General features: G+C 42.6%; 1 protein-coding gene across 5 annotated transcripts in view; it reads left to right on the forward strand.

Moving 5' to 3' along the window:
• Window positions 1-20,520, forward strand: part of LOC126263069 (cellular tumor antigen p53-like) — a 93,744-nt gene that overhangs the window by 16,021 nt on the left and 57,203 nt on the right. For 2 of the 5 annotated variants that reach the window (XM_049960056.1, XM_049960054.1), the window contains exons 2-4: window positions 6,925-6,983; window positions 9,863-9,896; window positions 14,885-15,133. In XM_049960056.1, coding sequence (XP_049816013.1) covers window positions 6,934-6,983; window positions 9,863-9,896; window positions 14,885-15,133 — 333 coding nt within the window. In that variant the 5' untranslated portion in view covers window positions 6,925-6,933. The other 3 variants (XM_049960055.1, XM_049960053.1, XM_049960052.1) reach the window with 3 other exon arrangements.

A 20,520-nucleotide genomic window follows, 5' to 3' on the forward strand; every position in this document is an offset into this window, starting at 1 on the left:
TCCCTTCGCAAAAACGCGCCGCTGTTCGCTGTGGTATCTTGCCTCCCTCTTATCAATCCAAGCTGGTAAGGATCCCAGACTGATGAGCAATACTCGAATGTCGGTCGAAGGATAATTTTGCAAGCCACTTCCTTCGTGGATGAATTACATTTCGTTTAATATTTTCCCTACGAATCTGATTGGCATCTGCTTTTCCTACTGTTTGTTTCATGTGGTCATTCCGCATCAGACCGACCCTGATCGTTACTCCCAGACATTTTTTACGGTAGATAATGTTGGCCGCAGTTTGTCACCAATACCGCAGCTTTACAGTAGAAGCTTTCTTCTCATAAGTTCAAATGGTTGAAATGGCTCTGAGCACTATGGGACTATAGTAAAGATTTTTTTTAATGCTTCTTTCAGTGCAACGTCCCGTTTTTATACAACAAATGAAAACTGCTACCCAAATTCCCGTTGTAAGATGAACTGGAAACAACATCTGAGAACACTCCTAAGAACAACCAACAGCTCTCGATCTCTGATTCGCACGTGAAAAGAGGAGTCTTGTTCTCGGATTAGATATTCGAATACTCGATGTCAGGTCTAGAGAACATGAAGGAATCGCGTCGGCTAACACCAAGTAAATGCGTCGCTCAGGAAGGCACATGTCTGCAGCAAAGCCACACTTCACACGGAGCCAGTAACGTGGTTCAGTGGGCGAGTTATTAGTAAACAAACGTGTTAGGACATTTTTTAACCGAGTATTGTGGTAAAATGAGTCAGTAGACTCGTATATAGTCGACGTTTGCCTAGCTTCCCTTACCCCTTCTCACTAGTAGCACGCCCCACTGGATGTGTCTGAACACCGTATGGTTCAAATGGCTCTGAGCACTATGGCACTCAACATCTTAGGTCATAATTCCCCTAGAACTTAGAACTACTTAAACCTAACTAGCCTAAGGACATCACACACACCCATGCCCGAGGCAGGATTCGAACCTGCGACCGTAGCAGTCCCGCGGTTCCGGACTGCAGCGCCAGAACCGCTACACCACCGCGGCCGGCAACACCGTATGTTTGGGAGGCGTATTAAGTCGGGTGATGCTGAGGGAATTAGATTAGGAAATGAGACACTTAAAGTAGTAAAGGAGTTTTGCTATTTGGGGAGCAAAATAACTGATGATGGTCGAAGTAGAGGGGATATAAAATGTAGACTGGCAATGGCAAGGAAAGCGTTTCTGAAGAAGAAAAATTTGTTAACATCGAGTATAGATTTAAATGTCAGGAAGTCGTTTCTGAAAGTATTTGTATGGAGTGTAGCCATGTATGGAAGTAAAACATGGACGATAAATAGTTTAAGACAAGAAGAGAATAGAAGCTTTCGAAATGTGGTGCTACAGAAGAATGCTGAAGATTAGATGGGTAGATCACATAACTAATGAGGAGGTATTGAATAGAATTGGGGAGAAGAGGAGCTTGTGGCACAACTTGACTAGAAGAAGGGAGCGGTTGGTAGGACATGTTCTGAGACATCGAGGGATCACCAATTTAGTATTGGAGGGCAGCGTGGAGGGTAAAAATCGTAGAGGGAGACAAAGAGATGAATACACTAAGCAGATTCAGAAGTATGTAGGCTGCAGTAGGTACTGGGAGATGAAGAAGCTTGCACAGGATAGAGTAGTATGGAGAGCTGCATCAAACCAGTCTCCAGACTGAAGACCACAACAACAACAATGGTATATTAAAGTTGATCGTCCAGCTAGCAACTGAACGCAACTCAGATTGGGAAAGGATGAGGAAGGAAATCGGCTATGTCTATTGCAAAGGAGCCATACCAGGGGTTGACTAAAGGTATTTATGGAATACTGCCGAGCCATCAGTTTTAATAAGTCATGGTTGCAGAAGAGCTAGAAGAGGACGATATTGAGGAAGATCAGTTTGGGTTCCGGATATAAAGGTACACGGGGGGGGGGGGGGGGGGGGAATACTGACCCCACGAATTAGCAGATTGGTTGATTGAGGAAAGGCAAAGTTACGTTCATAGCATTTGTGGACTTAGAGAAAGATTTTGACAGTGTCGGCTGCAATACCTCCTTAGAAATTCTGATTGTAGCTGGGATAAAATACAGGGAGCGAAAGACTATATACAGTGGGTAGAAAAACCAGACGGCAGTTATAAGATCCGAAAGGCAATAAAGAGAAATAGGAAGTGATACACGGTTGTAGCCTATTCCCAGTGTTATTCTAATGGAATGTAGTTGAAATAAATCAGGCAGTGCTGAGGAAATAGATTAAGAAATGAGACACTAAAAGTAGTAGAGGACTTTTGCTATTTGTGCAGAAAAATAATGGCCAAAGTAGAGAAGATAAAAAATGCAGGCTAGCAATAGCAAGAAAAGTGGTTCTGAAAAAGAGGATTTTGCTAACACCTAATATAAATTTGAAGTGATGGAAATGTTCCTGAAGGTGTGTGTGTCTATCATGTGTAGCCTTGTATGGAAGTGAAACGTGGCCGATTAGCAATTCAGACAAGAAGACAGAAGCTTTTGAAATGTAGTGCAACAGAAGATCGCTGAATATTAGGCAGATAGATCGAATAACACACGAGGTGGTATTTGCACAAACTGGGGAAAAAGAAACATATGGCACAATTTGACTAAAGGAAGAGATCAGTTGATAGGATACGTTCTGAGGCATCAAGGCACTGTCAGTTTTGGTAATGGGATGAGGTGTGTAGCTGGGGGGAGAGGGGAGGGATGGAGGGGTAAAAATTGTAGCGGGTGGGATAAGTCACGTGCGGTAGGTATACCGAGATGAAGAGGCTTGCACTGGGTAGACTAGCATGGAGAGCTGCATCAAACTCTTCTTTCGAGTGAAGACCAGCACAAACGACATAATATATGGAAACCACGAAAAATGGCCAAGCGGAAATACCGGAAATGTGAAATGTCGGCCTCCCGAGGGTGACTTAACTATTGCGCCAACTCTCTCTCTCTCTCTCTCTCTCTCTCTCTCTCTCTCTCTCCGTCTGACTTCATTAGCAGAGGATTCTCATTCCACTATCTTTTATGGTTGTGACAAGACGAAATTGTTACTTTCCTAGATGCAAGTGTTCTGTCTAGGTAAGAAAGTATCCAGTAGCAAGACGACATTGCCTCCATTTTTAGTTTTTTGAAGATGTGACTTCCTTTGGGTGAACATCGTTATTTTGAATTCAAGTCAGTACTTTTTCTTACAGAGGATAGCATTTAATTCCCTAAGCATAATGGTTACAGGTACGTGCGGGATATACACACTGTTGACGATCCTGGCTTGGTGTTTCCGAAATTCTTGGATGCCTTCTGTCAGGTCGACTTGATAACAACTTCAGACATTTGAGGAGTGCTCAAAAATGTTTCATTTGCGTCACGTAGATTTTTTTGTTTACAAATCTACTGCAATTTCCGAGAATCGTGTGAACAAATATAAATCTTCCTTCGCCTTCCTTACTAAAGATTTCGTTTGTTCTTTCCATTTTATATCGCTTTGTAGTACTGCCTTTAGGTATTTAATCCGTGTGTCTAACATTTCTCTTGTTTATATCACTATTTTATATTTCGGTGCATCTAAGGAAAGCTAACGTTAAATATGTTTGTGGAAATACGAAGTCGTTCTGTATTTCCTTACAGTCATCCAGAGATAGTATTTTCCTGCAGATACGCGCATTGTCAGCGAACAATCTGTGTGCTGCATGCACTATATGATAAATCGTTTATATGTACAGAGTCTGGCAGAGTGAACAGTAGGGTATAAAAAATGACAGAACTTCGAAACATATTTATTGAAACGCACATTGAAAACAAAGAAAATTATGTGCTATTACATATCATATACGCACTCTACTTGGTTTTAAATATAAGAGTAAACAGATCATGTCAAACTAAGCCACACTGCACCCCACAGTCACACGATCACAGTGCGTGGGTTTGTCATGCAACCGAAGAGGGATTTCCTTGGTTAGACAGCGCTCAGTAATTCTGTTTATTTACATCACTGTCTAGTTGAAAATGGGTCTCATTCCGACACCAGCAAGTTGTTTGGCATCTGCGGGTCAGCTGCTAAAAGTTCCAGGAAGTGCAAAGCGGATGTTCATCGGTCAACATTATTTATTCGCTTAGTTTCTGTACGACCTGAAATTTGTATTTATCACGGATAGTGTGCTGCGAGTAACGATGTGACATTGTTATTCAGCGCCAATGCATATCTGCCCGCAGAATGGTGACTTCGGATGACAGTTCGACGCGCCTCCTCCACTCGTCCCGCTGTGTCCTTCGTCACCCTGGACTTCTCTTACTTGCACAGGGTACAGCAGCCCTGAATTCTTGCACCGCCGTACAATCGTCCGATGATCTGGGATTTTATCCTGTCGTTTCGACTCGAAGACAAAAAGAGTCGGCTGAACTGTGATGGGAGACTCGTTATTTTTTAAATACGCCTCGACGGGAAGTGCTTGATACCCTGAACTTCACAAGGTCATAATTAAAGCGTGATTGTGCCCTTCACGTGGGTTCATCTATAAATCTGAACTAGGATAGGGGCTAATTGCGCAGTATATTGTTTGTAAAATTTAATAAGAATCATGCAAGCCCTTTTTTATTCTCTATTTTGCCAAGCTCTCTCTGTGCAGTTGGTTAATTTTAGTGAAGTGTTCACCAATGGAAAAGTTAATGTCGTTTAAGCGTGTGCAGCCCCTGGCAAAGTGCACTGCTCAGTGCTCATTGCACGCAGCGCTGAGGGCACTACAAGGCCTCCTTCACATTACGAAAACAGCCGACGCACGACGAACGTATACGAACACTCCCCCTTCTCTCTAGCGCAGCCCAAGTTCAAAGAACTTAGAGAAGGACGCCGAAGTCAGCCGAGAGAGATTCTGTTCAGCGTTTCCGACGCACTTGACAGGGTTGTCAGTGCAGTCTTTAAACTATGCTTGGCAGTCTAGCGGGCACCCTATTCACAAATATTGCGAATGGCGCATGGGAAGAATGACCGTAGGTAAACCTGCGCATTAGCTCTAATTTTTCGGATTTTCTCATTGTGGCCATTTTGCGAGATATATGTGGGAGGGAGGAGTGTATCCCAGTCTAACATTAGACTGTGGAATATACTGTCCGACTCTTTCCAGAATCAATTATGCGTCTTGGCGAAATTGCTTCCCAATTAGCGTAAGGTCGCTCGTGATACAAGCCTGTGACCCGGAAACGTAATAAGACAAAATATGCACATGAGGAAAAAAATTAATCACATGGTCGCCTGACAGTGACATCTTAATTCCTGACCGTAAAGTACTAAGGATTTAAAATTTTCGACTGCAGTTTCCAAGAAGACACTGAGCGAAATAACATCTAACAAACACAAAGCTATATACACAGTTCTGGTGACAAGTAAAGTACCGATATTTCAATTACGGAATTATTGTGACAGGCTACAGATAATATGTAGGAGTGGTCGATGAGGTATGTTTTACTTTGCTATCGGGTATCTAGAGATTGTTTCTAATTCCCTGCCCGAAGTCTACCACCAAGCTTCAGAATTACAATTAAAATTAGCTGTCTTCTTACTACAATCGCTTGCTTTCCACGAGCATTTGGGACTCATATATATTCTGATAAACGCGGCAATGAATTGTCTGGAGCTTCGACGCATATCAAACATTTCATAATTCAGTTTGCACGCAATACGGGGATCTGTAGACACATGACCGGAACTAATTTCGTGTGCCATTTTTGTGGCGCCCTCCTTTCCATCCGCTGCGATTTGTCAGTGGGTGTGATTTGCGCTCACAGATGTGAACAGTTTTGCCCAAATTTTCAAATCCAACTCCCAAGTTAGCGCACGTCTTGATCTGTACAAATGTCTGTTTCACAGCTACGATAAGCCTGCGAAACGCGGGGATGTAACCTCGCGCGGATAGAGGGTTGCGTCGTGACCGGTGTTTACGGGCGAAGTGTGATCACTGCTGTTACTCCGCTGAATTGCTTTGGTTGGTGTTTGGTGGTAAAAATTTCTTTGTTAGTTTTTTTGCGTGTAGCCGGCTTAGAGACGCGTCGCCGAAGGAGGAAATACTCTTGCTGGACTGGTTAGAAACTGATAGCCTAATATGATACTAAAATTTTGAAGGAGTAATGTTTACGCTATTATTTGTATAGTGGCTAATGACAGTTTAAATTTCGGCGGTAAATGAGCGACAACTTGTTGATTTCGTAAGTGAAATCATTTATAGTGAAGAAATGTTTGAAGTATGTACAGTTTGTAATGTTCATGGAAATTTGTTGTAATAGTGCAGTTTTAAATATATTGTGTGGCTAAGTGATATTTATGAGTTGTGTGTCAACCTTCTACTTTCAAAGTAAACACAAATCATGCTGTTTTTGTGATGTGTGCTTGTAAAGTGAGATGGAGCTGGTGAAGTGGTATTTGTTTGCAGTTGCATAGTCGCGTGCCCAAGCATTTTTGAGGGGTTACTGTGAACCATACCGACGCTATGCGAAATTGAATTCGCGGTGTTATGAATCCGCTCGAGTGACTTCCCGCAAAAACGAATGTTTCTGGTGGCAGATTCATTAGTATGAAAGGCTGTCAACTTGTTCATTCTCTGCACATGCGAGAGAAGTTAAAACCGACTTATATGTGAGGAGTAACAGATTATTTACAGACGTGACATTTCGATATGTATGGGAAAAAGTAGTTCTCATTAAGCCGACGGAAAACTCACTGATTTATCGTAGTTTTCTTGTGCTTTTCAGAGACCAAGAGACTGCACACTGGTGGATGGATATAATTATGGTGTCATAGCAAAGGCTTCGTTGCTATTTATTGTTGGTTAGCAATGTGTGGACGAGTGTTCGTTTATGTAGTAATAGTAGTGTTTTGTAAATATAGATATCAAGTGTGTTTCCTTCTTTCCAGGCGCCAGTAATGGAGCTCGGTGAAAACCTTTATGAAGGTTGTGATCAGCTGAGTGTTTCGTAAGTACAAATACAATCAAACTTCAGTAAATCTTCTGTCTGGCATTATTATCCATTTGCCAACTGGACGTCACTCATTCATTGCCCTTTATACAAAAGACACTGTTTTCTATCTCCATTGTGTATCATTGAAATTAAGTAATTCTTATAATGTGTAGAAACTTTTCCATTGGATGATTGTCATGTGCACTGACACCTGGATGAAATTTAGAAGTGAAAAAGTTCTATGGTATTTATGCAATTTGACTGTAACTACCACAGCACAGTACATCAGTTAGCTTGAGAAAAAAATTGGATAATTCGTAAAAGAGCTGTTATCTATCCTTCTAGTTAATAGTTTAAAATAGAAAATGTTTCCTCACAAACACTGATGTTCATTTCACTTGAATTACTATATTTTCTTCAGAAAGAATTTGTTTGCAACTCAACTATTTTCCGTTTTAACAAAATTTTTCCAGTAAGTACCCAAGGGACCTGAGTGAACTGAAGCTAAGTTTTACGTCTACATGCATACTCTGCAAACCACTGAGAAGTGCATTGCACAAGGTACTTAGCAGTATACCACATGCTGTTCTTCCCATTATAATCTTGTACGGAGTGCGGGAAGAACGTGTGCTGCAATTAGGCTAGTCTAATGTTGTCTCTATGGGAGTGATACATAGGGGGCTGAAGAATATCTCTAGATTTTTCATTGAATATTGCTTCTTGAGATTTTGTAAGCAGGCTTTCACAGAATAATTTGCGCCTCTGTTCAAGCGTGTTAATTCAGGATTTTCAGCATTTCTGTGACACTCTCCCATGTGTCAGACAAATCTGTGACCACTTGTGCCATCCTCCTTTGTACGCATCCATTCCATTTTAGTCCCATCCACATGAACACTATTCTGAGATGAAACCCACTGTCTATTTGTAAACAGTCTCCTTTGTAAACTGACAGCATTTTCCCAGTGTTTTGGTAATGAACTGAAGTCTGCCATGTGCTTTCCTACAGCTGAACCCAACTGATCATTGAATTTCATATCCATACAAATTGTTAAACATAAGTATTTGAATAACTATCTTAGGATACTATGTCTTCTTTGTTAGTGAAGTTCATAAGTTTACATTTCTGAACAACTAAAGCAAGTTGCTAACCTCTGCATCTTTTCGAAATCTTATCAAGATCTGAATGAATATTTGGGCAGCTTTTGTCAGATGGTACTTCATTATAGAAAATTGCACTATCTGTGAAAAGTCTGCAGTTACTATCAGTATTGTTTGCAAGGCCATTAATATACAGCAATGGCCTCAGCCTACTTCCCCCTGTCACACCTAATATTCATGCAAACAAAGTTGACACAACTTGGTGGCTGATGGGAGTGACTGTATATGGGAAATGTCGTTATTATCGCTCCTGTCTGCCTCGCGCAGAATGTCAACTTTGTTTGTGCATGTTGTAGAGGTACTTCTACGTCTGCCAATGACTCACTACCCAAGACAACATGAGGTGTCCTTCCTACCAAGAAATTCTCAATCCAGTCACAAATTTGGTTAGATGCCTCATTTATTCATACTCTTGTTAATAAACATTTGTTTGGTACAAAGTCAAATGCATTTTGTACATATTAAACTGCATCCATCAGTTTGAGTTGATCCATGGCTGTCAGCATCTTGTGTGAAGAAAACACAAATTGTACATCAGAATCCATCCTGGTTGGAATAGAGATGGTCATTCTGTTTGAATACTTCATTATGTTTACACTCGGAATATATGTTCTAGGACTACAAGACAGACATCGGTGAGATTGGACAGTGATTTGGGGACCACGTCTGTCACCATTTCTTGTATCGTGTGACCTGTGCTTTTCCCATTTTCTGGGCAGCGGTTCTTTGGGCTAAAGTTATGTATTGGACACCCCCCCCCCTTCCCCCAATCTTGGTTGTGGGGATAGAAAACAGTCAACAGGGCAGCCCAAGGTGTAGATTAGGTTGGAAGGTGACAATCTGGTTGTGAGTTGGCAAAGCAGTGAAAGCAGAAAACGTGGTTGTGGTAACAGATTGACGAGGAGCAAAGGCTAATGTTTTCATCTGCACCATATTGAAAATTGCAAGGGGGTCCAATATGTAACATTTTACTGTGTTTTTTTAAAGGTACCTACAGTATATTATTAATAAAATGGAGCTATCGTAGCTGCAAATTCTGTATAGAATCTGACAGGCCTCCCATTGGGCACAGGAGCCATTTTTAATTTTAGCTGTTTCTGTACGTCACTGTTGACATCAGTATCTATATCATTCAATTTTGAAGTGGTGCAAGGATTAAACTGGGGCAGTACATCTGTACCTTCCTCCATAACCATACATTTGAGGAACAGTGTTCAGTAGTACTGCTTTTGCAGTTTCACCATCAGTTTCTGTTCCTCTGTTTTCCTTGAGAATGTGGGCACTTAAGTTTTGTAATGTGGTGTTGGTACTGTAGCCAATTTGCTCAAGGACCAGTTTGTAAGACCCTGGGGGGGGGGGGGGGGGGGGGAATCTCGAATTTAGTAAATCATTGTATCTAACCTGAAACTAGCCATCCTGACAAAAGTTCTTTTAAAGAAATCTTTGAATGTAAAACTTAAATTTCTCTATTTATTTAATGTTATACATGTTTTGTATGTACTGCAAATGGTGATGAGCATCAATAGATTTTCATTCATTTAACACGTGGAAAGTTGACAAATATATCTGAATGTTACCACCCTCTACTCTTAAGTATCATGGTTGTATTCTTGTTTTGTGTGGCTAAAGGTTTGAAGTTGCAGTACGGAATATTATTAACATCAGTTATTATTTTATTGTAAATGTCATTTATATTCAAAATTATTAGTTTTAAATAATTATTGTTATTCTTTCAGGGAGCAAGAAGTGAGCAGCAGCCAGTCATTGTCGGTGAGTTTACACTAAACTTTCTCACATTTTGTGTTATTTTATTTAATCCATGAAAAGAAACAATCAGAATCTTCAAGTCTAAAAACTGAACGTACATAGAGTTATAATGACTGTGTGTACCTCATTTGATGATCAAAGAACACTAGGAATCTAAAAAATGCCTGCAGAGAACTCCTCAAACAACCTGTCAGTGATGACACATTCATGTTAAGGAACATTAAAGGCGAGGGTTATGACATTAAGACAAAAGTCTACTCATTATTGTGGACTGGCAGTTGATCTCCATGATCAAAATAAACTCAAGAAGCTGTGTCAGAGTGACGCTTGCTGATTTTTTGACGTAATTGGAATTGCATATTTTGAATTTTTGTCTTAATGTTGCGTCAGTCAGTTGTCATTCCTCTACAGTTTTGAAAAGATAGCATGAAAAAAAAAAGTTACGAAAAGTTAACACTTGTGGCAAAAAGTATATTCCTTCACCACTGTTGTGGCCGCACGTGATCACGCAGCTTTCACAATTGGCAAAGGTTGTGAAACTGTTTGTTTAGTGTATCACCTTGCAAAGCACGAATGTACCCAAAGTAGTTACTCTATATAAGTTTGTATAGGAATAAAAGTATGTGAATCGCAAATCTCAAAACAGTTGGGCAGATTTTTTTATGTATTTCTTTGCTTCTCGGAGTCACAGTAAAGATGTTTGATCACTGACCAGATTATGGCTGTGAAGAGTAGATAGTTTTTGGTTCCACAGTGTCATTCGGATTTTTGAAGAAGCTGGCATTTCCAGTCAGTATAAAGAGTCCACATGTGATACGGTTTGCTATCCTGTTGCGGTGAGTCCATTGTAGACTCACATTGCTGAGGACTCTTGTTTTGTGATAAAAATCAGATTACAGTCCACTCTGTCTCCCTACCGCCCAGATTCATCCTAATGATGTTTTTGTATTTTAAAAAAAAATGTTAAAGAAAATTGATTTGACGCCTTTATGACATTAAGAAGTGTTGGTCACAGGCACTGAAGGACATTTCTAAAGGAAGTTTTCTGAGGTTGCTTGGTGAAGTTGAAATGGCACCGAGGGAAGTGTGTGATTAGAGGAGCGGAGTGGAGTACTTTGAAGGAGACAAGGACTGAGGAACTGTAAGTTGAATGAAACAGTTTGCTTAACTTATTTGTGAGACCTCGTACAAAACTGATGATGTCTGAAACAAATTGATCAGGAGAGCAAAACTGGCTCCCATCTTCTCCAGGCTGCAGCCAACATCTCCTTAGGAACCTCTTAATTTATTTTGGGTGCCGTTTGAGGAAAATTCTTTTGACAAAGTGTTAAAAAGGCATAGTGACACAGAGACTTAAAACACTTGTCAGTGAAATTTGTGTGTTAATCCCAGCACTATTTAAGGATATTAGATGTTAAGCTCAGTGCTTGAAGAACATATTCTTGTTCATTTAAATTGGAGTATACTTTTCTTTCTGGATGTAAGACTGAGCGAGGTGGCACAGTGTTAAGGCACTGGACTCCCATTCAGGAGGATGGTGGTATAAATATTCTTCTGGCCATCCAGATGTGGGTTTTCTAGAGTTTTCTGTAATTGCTTATGCTAAATGCTGGGATGGTTCTCTTGAAAACAACAGGGCTAATTTCCTTCCTGAGGTAGAGTTTTTACTCCACTCAGTAATCATGTTGCTGCCAACAGAGTGCTAAAATGCTAATCTTCCTTCCTTAAAGGTTTAAGGTAGTTATGCTTGAGGAAGAGTTCTTACATTTTTAGAGTTACTATTTAGAATTTTTGTGACATTAATATTAGCTTTCTTTTTCTGCACTTAAGCTATTTGTGTGTTAAAATTTTTATTTCTAGAGGCAATCATTTTATACAAAAGCATGGTTTTATGGCGATATATACTGATAAAATTCTGTTGGGCTTGTTGCTGGCATCATATAGTGACACTACCACGTGTGACATCAGGTGATGCCCAGTCCAGCACCTTATAAGGTAATGTTGTAGCTGCAAGAACACTGTACCTGCTTTAACCTTCTGGTGGCCAGGACCCAAGCTGTGCTTAGCTGCAGACTCCTGTCTTATTGAGCGTGTTTTTAGAAATGTGTTGTTTGCTTCTTTTATGAAGCTACCCCAGAATTTTTTGTCTTTTTAGTAATACATGTGTCATTGAGTGTAATTCAGTGCCTGATTTCCAGAGCATACTCTCCTACCGCAGATTTCTCTGAGTTGTGAGGTCTACATCACCTTTCACATAGCTTGCTTTGGAAAACAGACACAGAATTCCATTTGACAAAAGATCTATTATCAGGTGGACAAATGGTTTCTGTGAGAGTCGTAAAAGAAGTGATTCAGGTAAAAATTTCTGAAAACCTTTCAATAAATATTCTGTCTGCAGTTAAGTATAGCTTGGGACCAAGTATAGCTTGGGACCCAAGCTTCAGAAGGCTGAAGCAGTCATAGTGGTCTTGCAACCGAAACATTACCATATATGGTGCCAGACTGGGCACCAGTGACATCACAGGCAATAGTGCCACCATATAAGAATGACTTCAGTAACCACATGACGCACATCACCTGATAATGGCTGTAGAATACTTGGGCAAAAGCTTGTGGATTTTAAACCTGTTGACATCATTGTAAACCTGAACAAATTTCATCAATCACATTTCTGGTTTTACATTAGTATCTTTGATCATCCTGACCATTCATCCCCAGTTAAATAAGCAGCATGGGATGACCAAGGTCACAAACTTTGTGTATATGCCTTTTATCTCATAGATAAGAATAACTATTACTCATCTTTTGCAGCTGAATTTTTAATGAAACCTGTTTTCCCAAGTTTATTTAGACCCTTTTTTGGTGGTTTATATGCCAGTAACAATATAATGAAACGGATAGTCCCTACTCACCATATAGCAGAGATGCTAAGTCGCAAATAGGCACAACAGAAAGACTGTTGGAAAGTGAACTTTCGGCCAACAAGCCCTTTGTCGAAAATAGACAACACACATACACACACTCATGCCAATGCAACGCACACACATGTGGTCACAATCTTTGGCAGCCGAAGCCTGACTGTGTGTCATATATGTCCATTGGCTCCCATCCACACACACAAACTGAAGGAGCTGTCTAAAACAATGTTGAACGAAACCATTATGACCACTACCTTCAGTGAGACCGAATGCCAGTTGATAGCATTGCAGACATGTGATGGTGTAAGAAAAGTATGTATGGGGAACAGATATGGATGCAAAATCATTCTAGTGACAGTACGAGCTGTAGATTGGAAAATCCAATGAAATTAAAGACTTTGACAAACGGAGAAGTTGGTTGACTGTTTGTATGCATCTATGGAAAGTGATTGAAGAATGATGAAATAACAAGTAGGTGACAAGGTGTTGAGCATCCACGCGCCTTCACAGAATGCGGAGTTTAGAGGCTAGGGCATCCTGTAAAACAGGATGGGTGCCAATCTGTAGTATATGTGACAGATAAGTACAATGTTGGTGCAGACACAAATGTTTTGGAGTAAACTGTTCAGTGAAAGTTGTTTAATATGGGGCTCTGCATCAGACAGCATCTACATGTTCTTATGTTTACACAGTGACATTGTTAATTACAATTTCTGTCATGTCAGGTTTGCTATCATCCAGAGGCACAGGTGCACCAAACATACACCATGCCTCGGACACAGACCATTCTGGGTAGTGCTATGTGGGTAGAGGGCTTTCACCTCGGCTTCTGTGGGACAACTGGTAGTAATTGAAAGCACTGTGGCAGCTATGGGCCTACATGCAGACCACTTCCATCCGTATGTGCTTGATTTGATGCCTTCCTTGACAGTGGTGGCTGCTTCCAGCACAATAACTGCCCATGTCACAAGGCCAGAATCGTGCTACAGTGGTTTGAGGAACATGACTGTGAACTCATATTGACTTCTTGGCCACCATATTCGCCTCATCTGGACCTGATGGCATACTACTGGGATGCTATCAAGCAGTAGCTCTATGTCGACAAATAATCTATTGCTAATTTATGGGGATTGCATGACCTTTGCATAGACATTTGGTGCCACATACCTCTGGTAACCTACAAAGGATCTGTGCAACATGGAATCTCTGCTGTATTATGTTCCAAATTGGGACCGACCAACTATTAAGCAGGTGGTCATAATGTTGTGGCTCACCAACATAAGTGTTCAATGTTTGGTATAAGTGATAAGTGTTTGGTTAAAAACAAAAATAAAAATCCAGTTGCAAAATAGAGATAATAGCTATTCCTACCTACAATATAATCAAAGAGAAAAAAAGGTGGCTGTAAACATTAGTGATGTTCATCAAATGTACGCATATACCAAAATTTACATACAATAAACCAGCCATTGTAATCTTTTGTAATTTTGCAAGTGGCCAGGGCACCACAACAAAAATAATTTCTTAAATATGCTGCTTCTACAAGCATTTATTCTGAAAAAAAGGTTATATCAATCTCATTTTAAAATTATGTAATGACTGCAGCACAACATTATATTGTGAGCTCAGAGAAATGTTTCGTACACTCCTGAGCAAGTTTACACTGTCCTTGTAGTAGTTGATGGTCTGGATCCCTCAGAAACTTCATCTCCTTATCTCATATGTCTTCAGTGTTGACAATCTTGGACAGCCTAAAGGCTAGACATGAGCTTGTTAACGTCTAACAAATAAATCGAAGGACACAAGTCACTACAAGTGTAATATGGTTTCTGGCCCTAAGCCAAGAATGTATTCAAACAAAATGTCTGAATGTGGTTTAGTTTTATGAAACCAAATTTCAGAATTATAACAAGTGAAAATCCTTTATCCATACAGACATTTTCAGTATGCTTGGATGTAACAGAATGTCTGTGTCAGTTCCTACAAGATATTAAAATATAGTGTAATGTTTCTCTTTGATTACCTAGTTTGCAATAATACTTCAGAAGATCATACTAGTTTTTATGTTTTCAGGAAATGCTTGTATCATCGCGGACAGAGTACTGTCTTGAAGACGCATATACAACAGAAGAAAGTTTAACATGGCCAGCAGCGATGGGGTTAGGGCCACTTTCTGTAACATCAACTACAACAACAGCAACCACAAATGCAGCATCAGCTTCCTTCCCAGCTACTGTTAAGCGACCTCATATTGATGCTTTTGCTGGACAATATGATTTTGATATCCAACCATCTAGACACCAAGAGGATGCTCATTGGGTGGTATGTTTCATAATGAACAATGAAAACTCTCAAAAGTGAATTTTCAAGGCTACTTCAAACTTTTGCAGTACATTTGTACTATCTTGGTATCATTAAGATCTCATCCGTTGTTGTGATATGCATATTTTTGGACAATGTGGAAATTTTAAGCTTTATAGTATCTTTTTGGGGCTATTTTGTTAAGCAACTGATTCTTGTTGATAAAATTATTGATATAGCCATCCAAAACAAATATCTCTCATTTTGAAAGTGATATTAATGGGTGCTGTATTAATTTCACCCAACTGTTAGCTTGAGCTGTGGTGCAGGGATGTTATCAACAGAAATGGGAAAATTGTCCATCTATGAACCCAGTCATACAAAATATTTGCAACACGCACTTTGAGGACAACAGCATTTACTGAACACCAGTGAACTTGTGTAACAACAGAGTAAAATTTGCTATTAGTCCCTAAAAACAAACAATTATAGCTCTTGGTGGAAAGTGTTTAAGCCATAGCTCCACATAGAAATTAACATTCTAATTCACTATGCCTGCATATTGTATGACACTAAGAAAAGCTGTGTCGTGCCTGGTGGTGGTGGAAACCATACACTTAGACATATGAGGTCGATGCACTGTGTGACACAAGTCTAAATCAGTTGATGTAAACAGCAGCAACAATTGTAGTTCACTTGGAGAGGCTTTTGGATTGTAGTGATTGGAAGGGTCTTTGCCACTGGTCATCCTTAAATTGCCAGCTACAGAAGTTCACGACTGGTCTTTTATATCAGCCGTGTCTCCATCGCATGCACCTTTGTCGTGCGTGTGTGACGCATCAGTGGATTCTTATCTTCCATTTTCACATCCAGCAGGGTTACTAAATCCCTCCCCCATGAACTGATTTGTGGGGCCATTACCTGCTGACCAGTGTGGAGGATGAAGTTGGTAACTGGGCAGTATCATGGTGAAAGATTCCTGTGTGACATCCGGGAGTGCTGGCGTTTCTAGTGCGGCTGGATGTTTGTGGAGAGTGCACTCTCATCTCGTAGTAGGGAGGATCAGGCAGCCCTCTAGGACTAGAGAGAGCTACAATGTGGTAGTGATACTGAACTCCCCAATGAGAGGAGGTCAAACACCTGGATGCTGTTTCAAGAATTTATTGTGGTGCCAGTGCAGCATCCCACGTGTTGTAGCCACCAACACTATCTGGATCCACCCCAAATTCAGCTCAGATGTGTGTACCCACAATGGGGCATTTCACACGGAACAGTGTGGCTGCGTCTCCTTCGCATTGTATGTTTGGGAACAAGATCCCAAAGTGTCCTGTTAGGATGACCATGAAGGTGCTGTGACGGGTTACAACCATTGACAAGAGTGAACCAGTAAGAAACTAAGGATTTTAGTGCTGAAGCAGATGCACCATACCCTGGAGCTCTTAATGTAAGTGTGAATTCTTTTTGTTAACACATCTGAGGCTGGGTGAAACATGGGAGTAGCAACATGTTTAATCCTATTGCAGGTGCAAAACCTTTTGAAAAAAATCATTTTGAATTGGGGATCACTGCCAGTTACCAGTGTGTGAGGTTCACTGTCTGTTGCAAAGATCCTCTAAAAAGATCTCACTGTGGTCATCGTTGGCTGCTGGAGGCATACAACATATGAGAAATGGGAGGATTGGCACACAACAATTAATCACCTGGACCCGAAGGAAGTACCCATGTCGGCATGAATTCAGTGCCACAGCTGTGGCACAGGCCACAAGAGAGAACGATTTGGGTGGGGCTGACAGGTGTGCCTGTTGAACCACCTGTGCAACGTCATCATCCAGATAAGATCAGTAGATATTGCAACATATCAGTTGCTTAGTGCTTGAAATTCCCGAATGGGACTGATGCAAGAGATGGAAGCCCCAGTATTGCTGGGAGGATGGCTGCTCTTCCCAACGCCATTCGTCAGCTTCTGTAAAGATCACAAAACCTTGCAAAACCCAATATTGGTGCTGCTGATGGAAAACGAAAGGTGAATGACAAGTGGTCTGCATCTGAGAGCTCAATAGGCCAATCCAAGGGACATATTGTAGGACCTGTTGAAGAACCAGGTCACACTTAGATGCAGGAACTGTTCAAGCAGTTGTTCAAGTTGGCTGTCTAACCGAAAATACTGTCCCCCCCAGAGGGCCCACAGCTCTTTCATGGGTACGTATGTGGCACACATTCGGCCCCGAGCTGTATGCATTCCCTTCCCCATATCCATTCCTTCCCATCCTAGCTCCTCCTCATGCTGTTTCTGTCCCTTTTTTCAGCTTTTTCTGGTCTCTTCCCCCCCCCCCCCCCCTTTCCTTCCCTTACGTTTTCTGTTTCCATAAAGTTAACCATTTGGGGAAGAACTCCCTCTCTAGGGCTCCATGGTTGTTTCCTCTTCCCTCTTCTCTTTCCACCCTTCCTTCCTCCCCTAGCCCCCACACCTTCACCTGCTAGGTCACCAGCATGTGTAACCATTTTGCGTGATGGGGGCTGTTATGTACCCATCTGACAGCGTCCCCTGACAACACAGGGATCATTGTCACTGCCTTGTTTATGCCTGGGAGTGGTTGCTCATCTTCTTGGGACATTGGAATTCCTGACAGTGACTGCTGGACCAGGTGGCTCTAGCTGCAACTGGATGGTGCCTGTGGGGTGAGTCCCTGATTGGAGTGGGTGGTACCAGGGAGGATACTCTGTGCATGAAGTATGCTAAGCTCCTTAATTCTGGCCACTCTTCCATAGCTGTTTCTTCAGACAGAAACAGTTCTCTCTCTGCTTCTACTTTTGCGTCGAAAAGGAGGAGGGCCAGGCCTGCCAGCTTGAGGCATTGAGGCAAAATCCTTTCCCTGTGACTTGGCTCACTCCAGGACAGATGCAATGGGGATACTTTCGCCATCAGCAAACCTACCCACAAACCGCCGCCCCCCCCCCCCCCCCCCTCTCAATTCCTTTTTATTTCGATGACAAGTTTTCTAGAGTTGATCCGCTTAGCAGGATGTGATCTCATTCTCTGCTGAGTAAAACTTCTTTTGCCAGTCAGTTGACTTCCCTTTGTGCTTGCGAGCACTTAGGGGATATCCCAGTAAGTACACTCCTGGAAATTGAAATAAGAACACCGTGAATTCATTGTCCCAGGAAGGGGAAACTTTATTGACACATTCCTGGGGTCAGATACATCACATGATCACACTGACAGAACCACAGGCACATAGACACAGGCAACAGAGCATGCACAATGTCGGCACTAGTACAGTGTATATCCACCTTTCGCAGCAATGCAGGCTGCTATTCTCCCATGGAGACGATCGTAGAGATGCTGGATGTAGTCCTGTGGAACGGCTTGCCATGCCATTTCCACCTGGCGCCTCAGTTGGACCAGCGTTCGTGCTGGACGTGCAGACCGCGTGAGACGACGCTTCATCCAGTCCCAAACATGCTCAATGGGGGACAGATCCGGAGATCTTGCTGGCCAGGGTAGTTGACTTACACCTTCTAGAGCACGTTGGGTGGCACGGGATACATGCGGACGTGCATTGTCCTGTTGGAACAGCAAGTTCCCTTGCCGGTCTAGGAATGGTAGAACGATGGGTTCGATGACTGTTTGGATGTACCGTGCACTATTCAGTGTCCCCTCGACGATCACCAGTGGTGTACGACCAGTGTAGGAGATCGCTCCCCACACCATGATGCCGGGTGTTGGCCCTGTGTGCCTCGGTCGTATGCAGTCCTGATTGTGGCGCTCACCTGCACGGCGCCAAACACGCATACGACCATCATTGGCACCAAGGCAGAAGCGACTCTCATCGCTTAAGACGACACGTCTCCCATTCGTCCCTCCATTCACGCCTGTCGCGACACCACTGGAGGCGGGCTGCACGATGTTGGGGCGTGAGCGGAAGACGGCCTAACGGTGTGCGGGACCGTAGCCCAGCTTCATGGAGACGGTTGCGAATGGTCCTCGCCGATACCCCAGGAGCAACAGTGTCCCTAATTTGCTGGGAAGTGGCGGTGCGGTCCCTTACGGCACTGCGTAGGATCCTACGGTCTTGGCGTGCGTCGCTGCGGTCCGGTCCCAGGTCGACGGGCACGTGCACCTTCCGCCGACCACTGGCGACAACATCGATGTACTGTGGAGACCTCACGCCCCAGGTGTTGAGCAATTCGGCGGTACGTCCACCCGGCCTCCCGCATGCCCACTATACGCCCTCCCTCAAAGTCCGTCAACTGCACATACGGTTCACGCCCACGCTGTCGCGGCATGCTACCAGTGTTAAAGACTGCGATGGAGCTCCGTATGCCACGGCAAACTGGCTGACACTGACGGCGGCGGTGCACAAATGCTGCGCAGCTAGCGCCATTCGACGGCCAACACCGCGGTTCCTGGTGTGTCCTCTGTGCCGTGCGTGTGATCATTGTTTGTACAGCCCTCTCGCAGTGTCCGGAGCAAGTATGGTGGGTCTGACACACCGGTGTCAATGTGTTCTTTTTTCCATTTCCAGGAGTGTATTACCTCTCACCAGTCTTTAAATATGACCCAGGGCATTATTTTTCACAGTTCCTTCTCCTTCAGTCTGATGAGGAACTCAGGACTAACCTGGCACGACGTGGCATTTATTTCGTACAGCAAGCCCGCAGAGGTTTTAAGAACTATCACTTTGATGCTGGCACTTTCATCCTGTCTGTTGAGGGGGTATCCTTCTGGAAAATGTCTTAAGTTATGGTTTACCATTGTGACATGAAGCTCTAAATTTTGTCTCCCACTCACTGTTTCTAGTGTCTCCGTTTTGGTCACATGTGATGTGAGGTGAATCCTATTTACAGTGGCAGCAGTTGTCCTCTCCATGTGAGGAATTCTTACACCCACTGCCCAAGTGAGTTAACTGTTGCAGCCCACATTCTCCTTGCCTGCTGTATTGCCTGACCTATAAAAAGGAAAGGAAGATTCAGGAGTTCAAAACTCTCAGACCATCTGTCCTACTCTGAGGTCTGACAGAAATTCAACTTTCTCCACCCTGTATCTTTACTGCCCATTTTTGCTTCTGTTGCATCTTTTCCTCCTCCTCCTCCTCCTCCTCCTACTCGTACTCCTGCTCCTTCCACCTTAACTCCATCCTCTCCCCCTTTCCTCCTCTCTGGCGATTCCCATTCCCACCCCTCTCTGGCACCCACTGGGGATGGGGCTGCCTCTGTGAACCTCCCTTCATGATGTCTGCAGCACAGAAACTCTGTTATTTCAAGTGGGATGCGGAACCCATGCACGGTGGGCCTCAAGGCCGCTTGTTGTCTTTCGGATCCTGATATTGCTTGGGGACTTTCTGTCTTTTCAATCACATCTCCTCTTGCCCTCTGAAGGAGAGGAAGAAGATGTGTAATTCTTGGGA

Source organism: Schistocerca nitens, chromosome 6 (genome assembly GCF_023898315.1).
Source record: "Schistocerca nitens isolate TAMUIC-IGC-003100 chromosome 6, iqSchNite1.1, whole genome shotgun sequence".
Lineage (NCBI taxonomy): Eukaryota > Metazoa > Arthropoda > Insecta > Orthoptera > Acrididae > Schistocerca > Schistocerca nitens.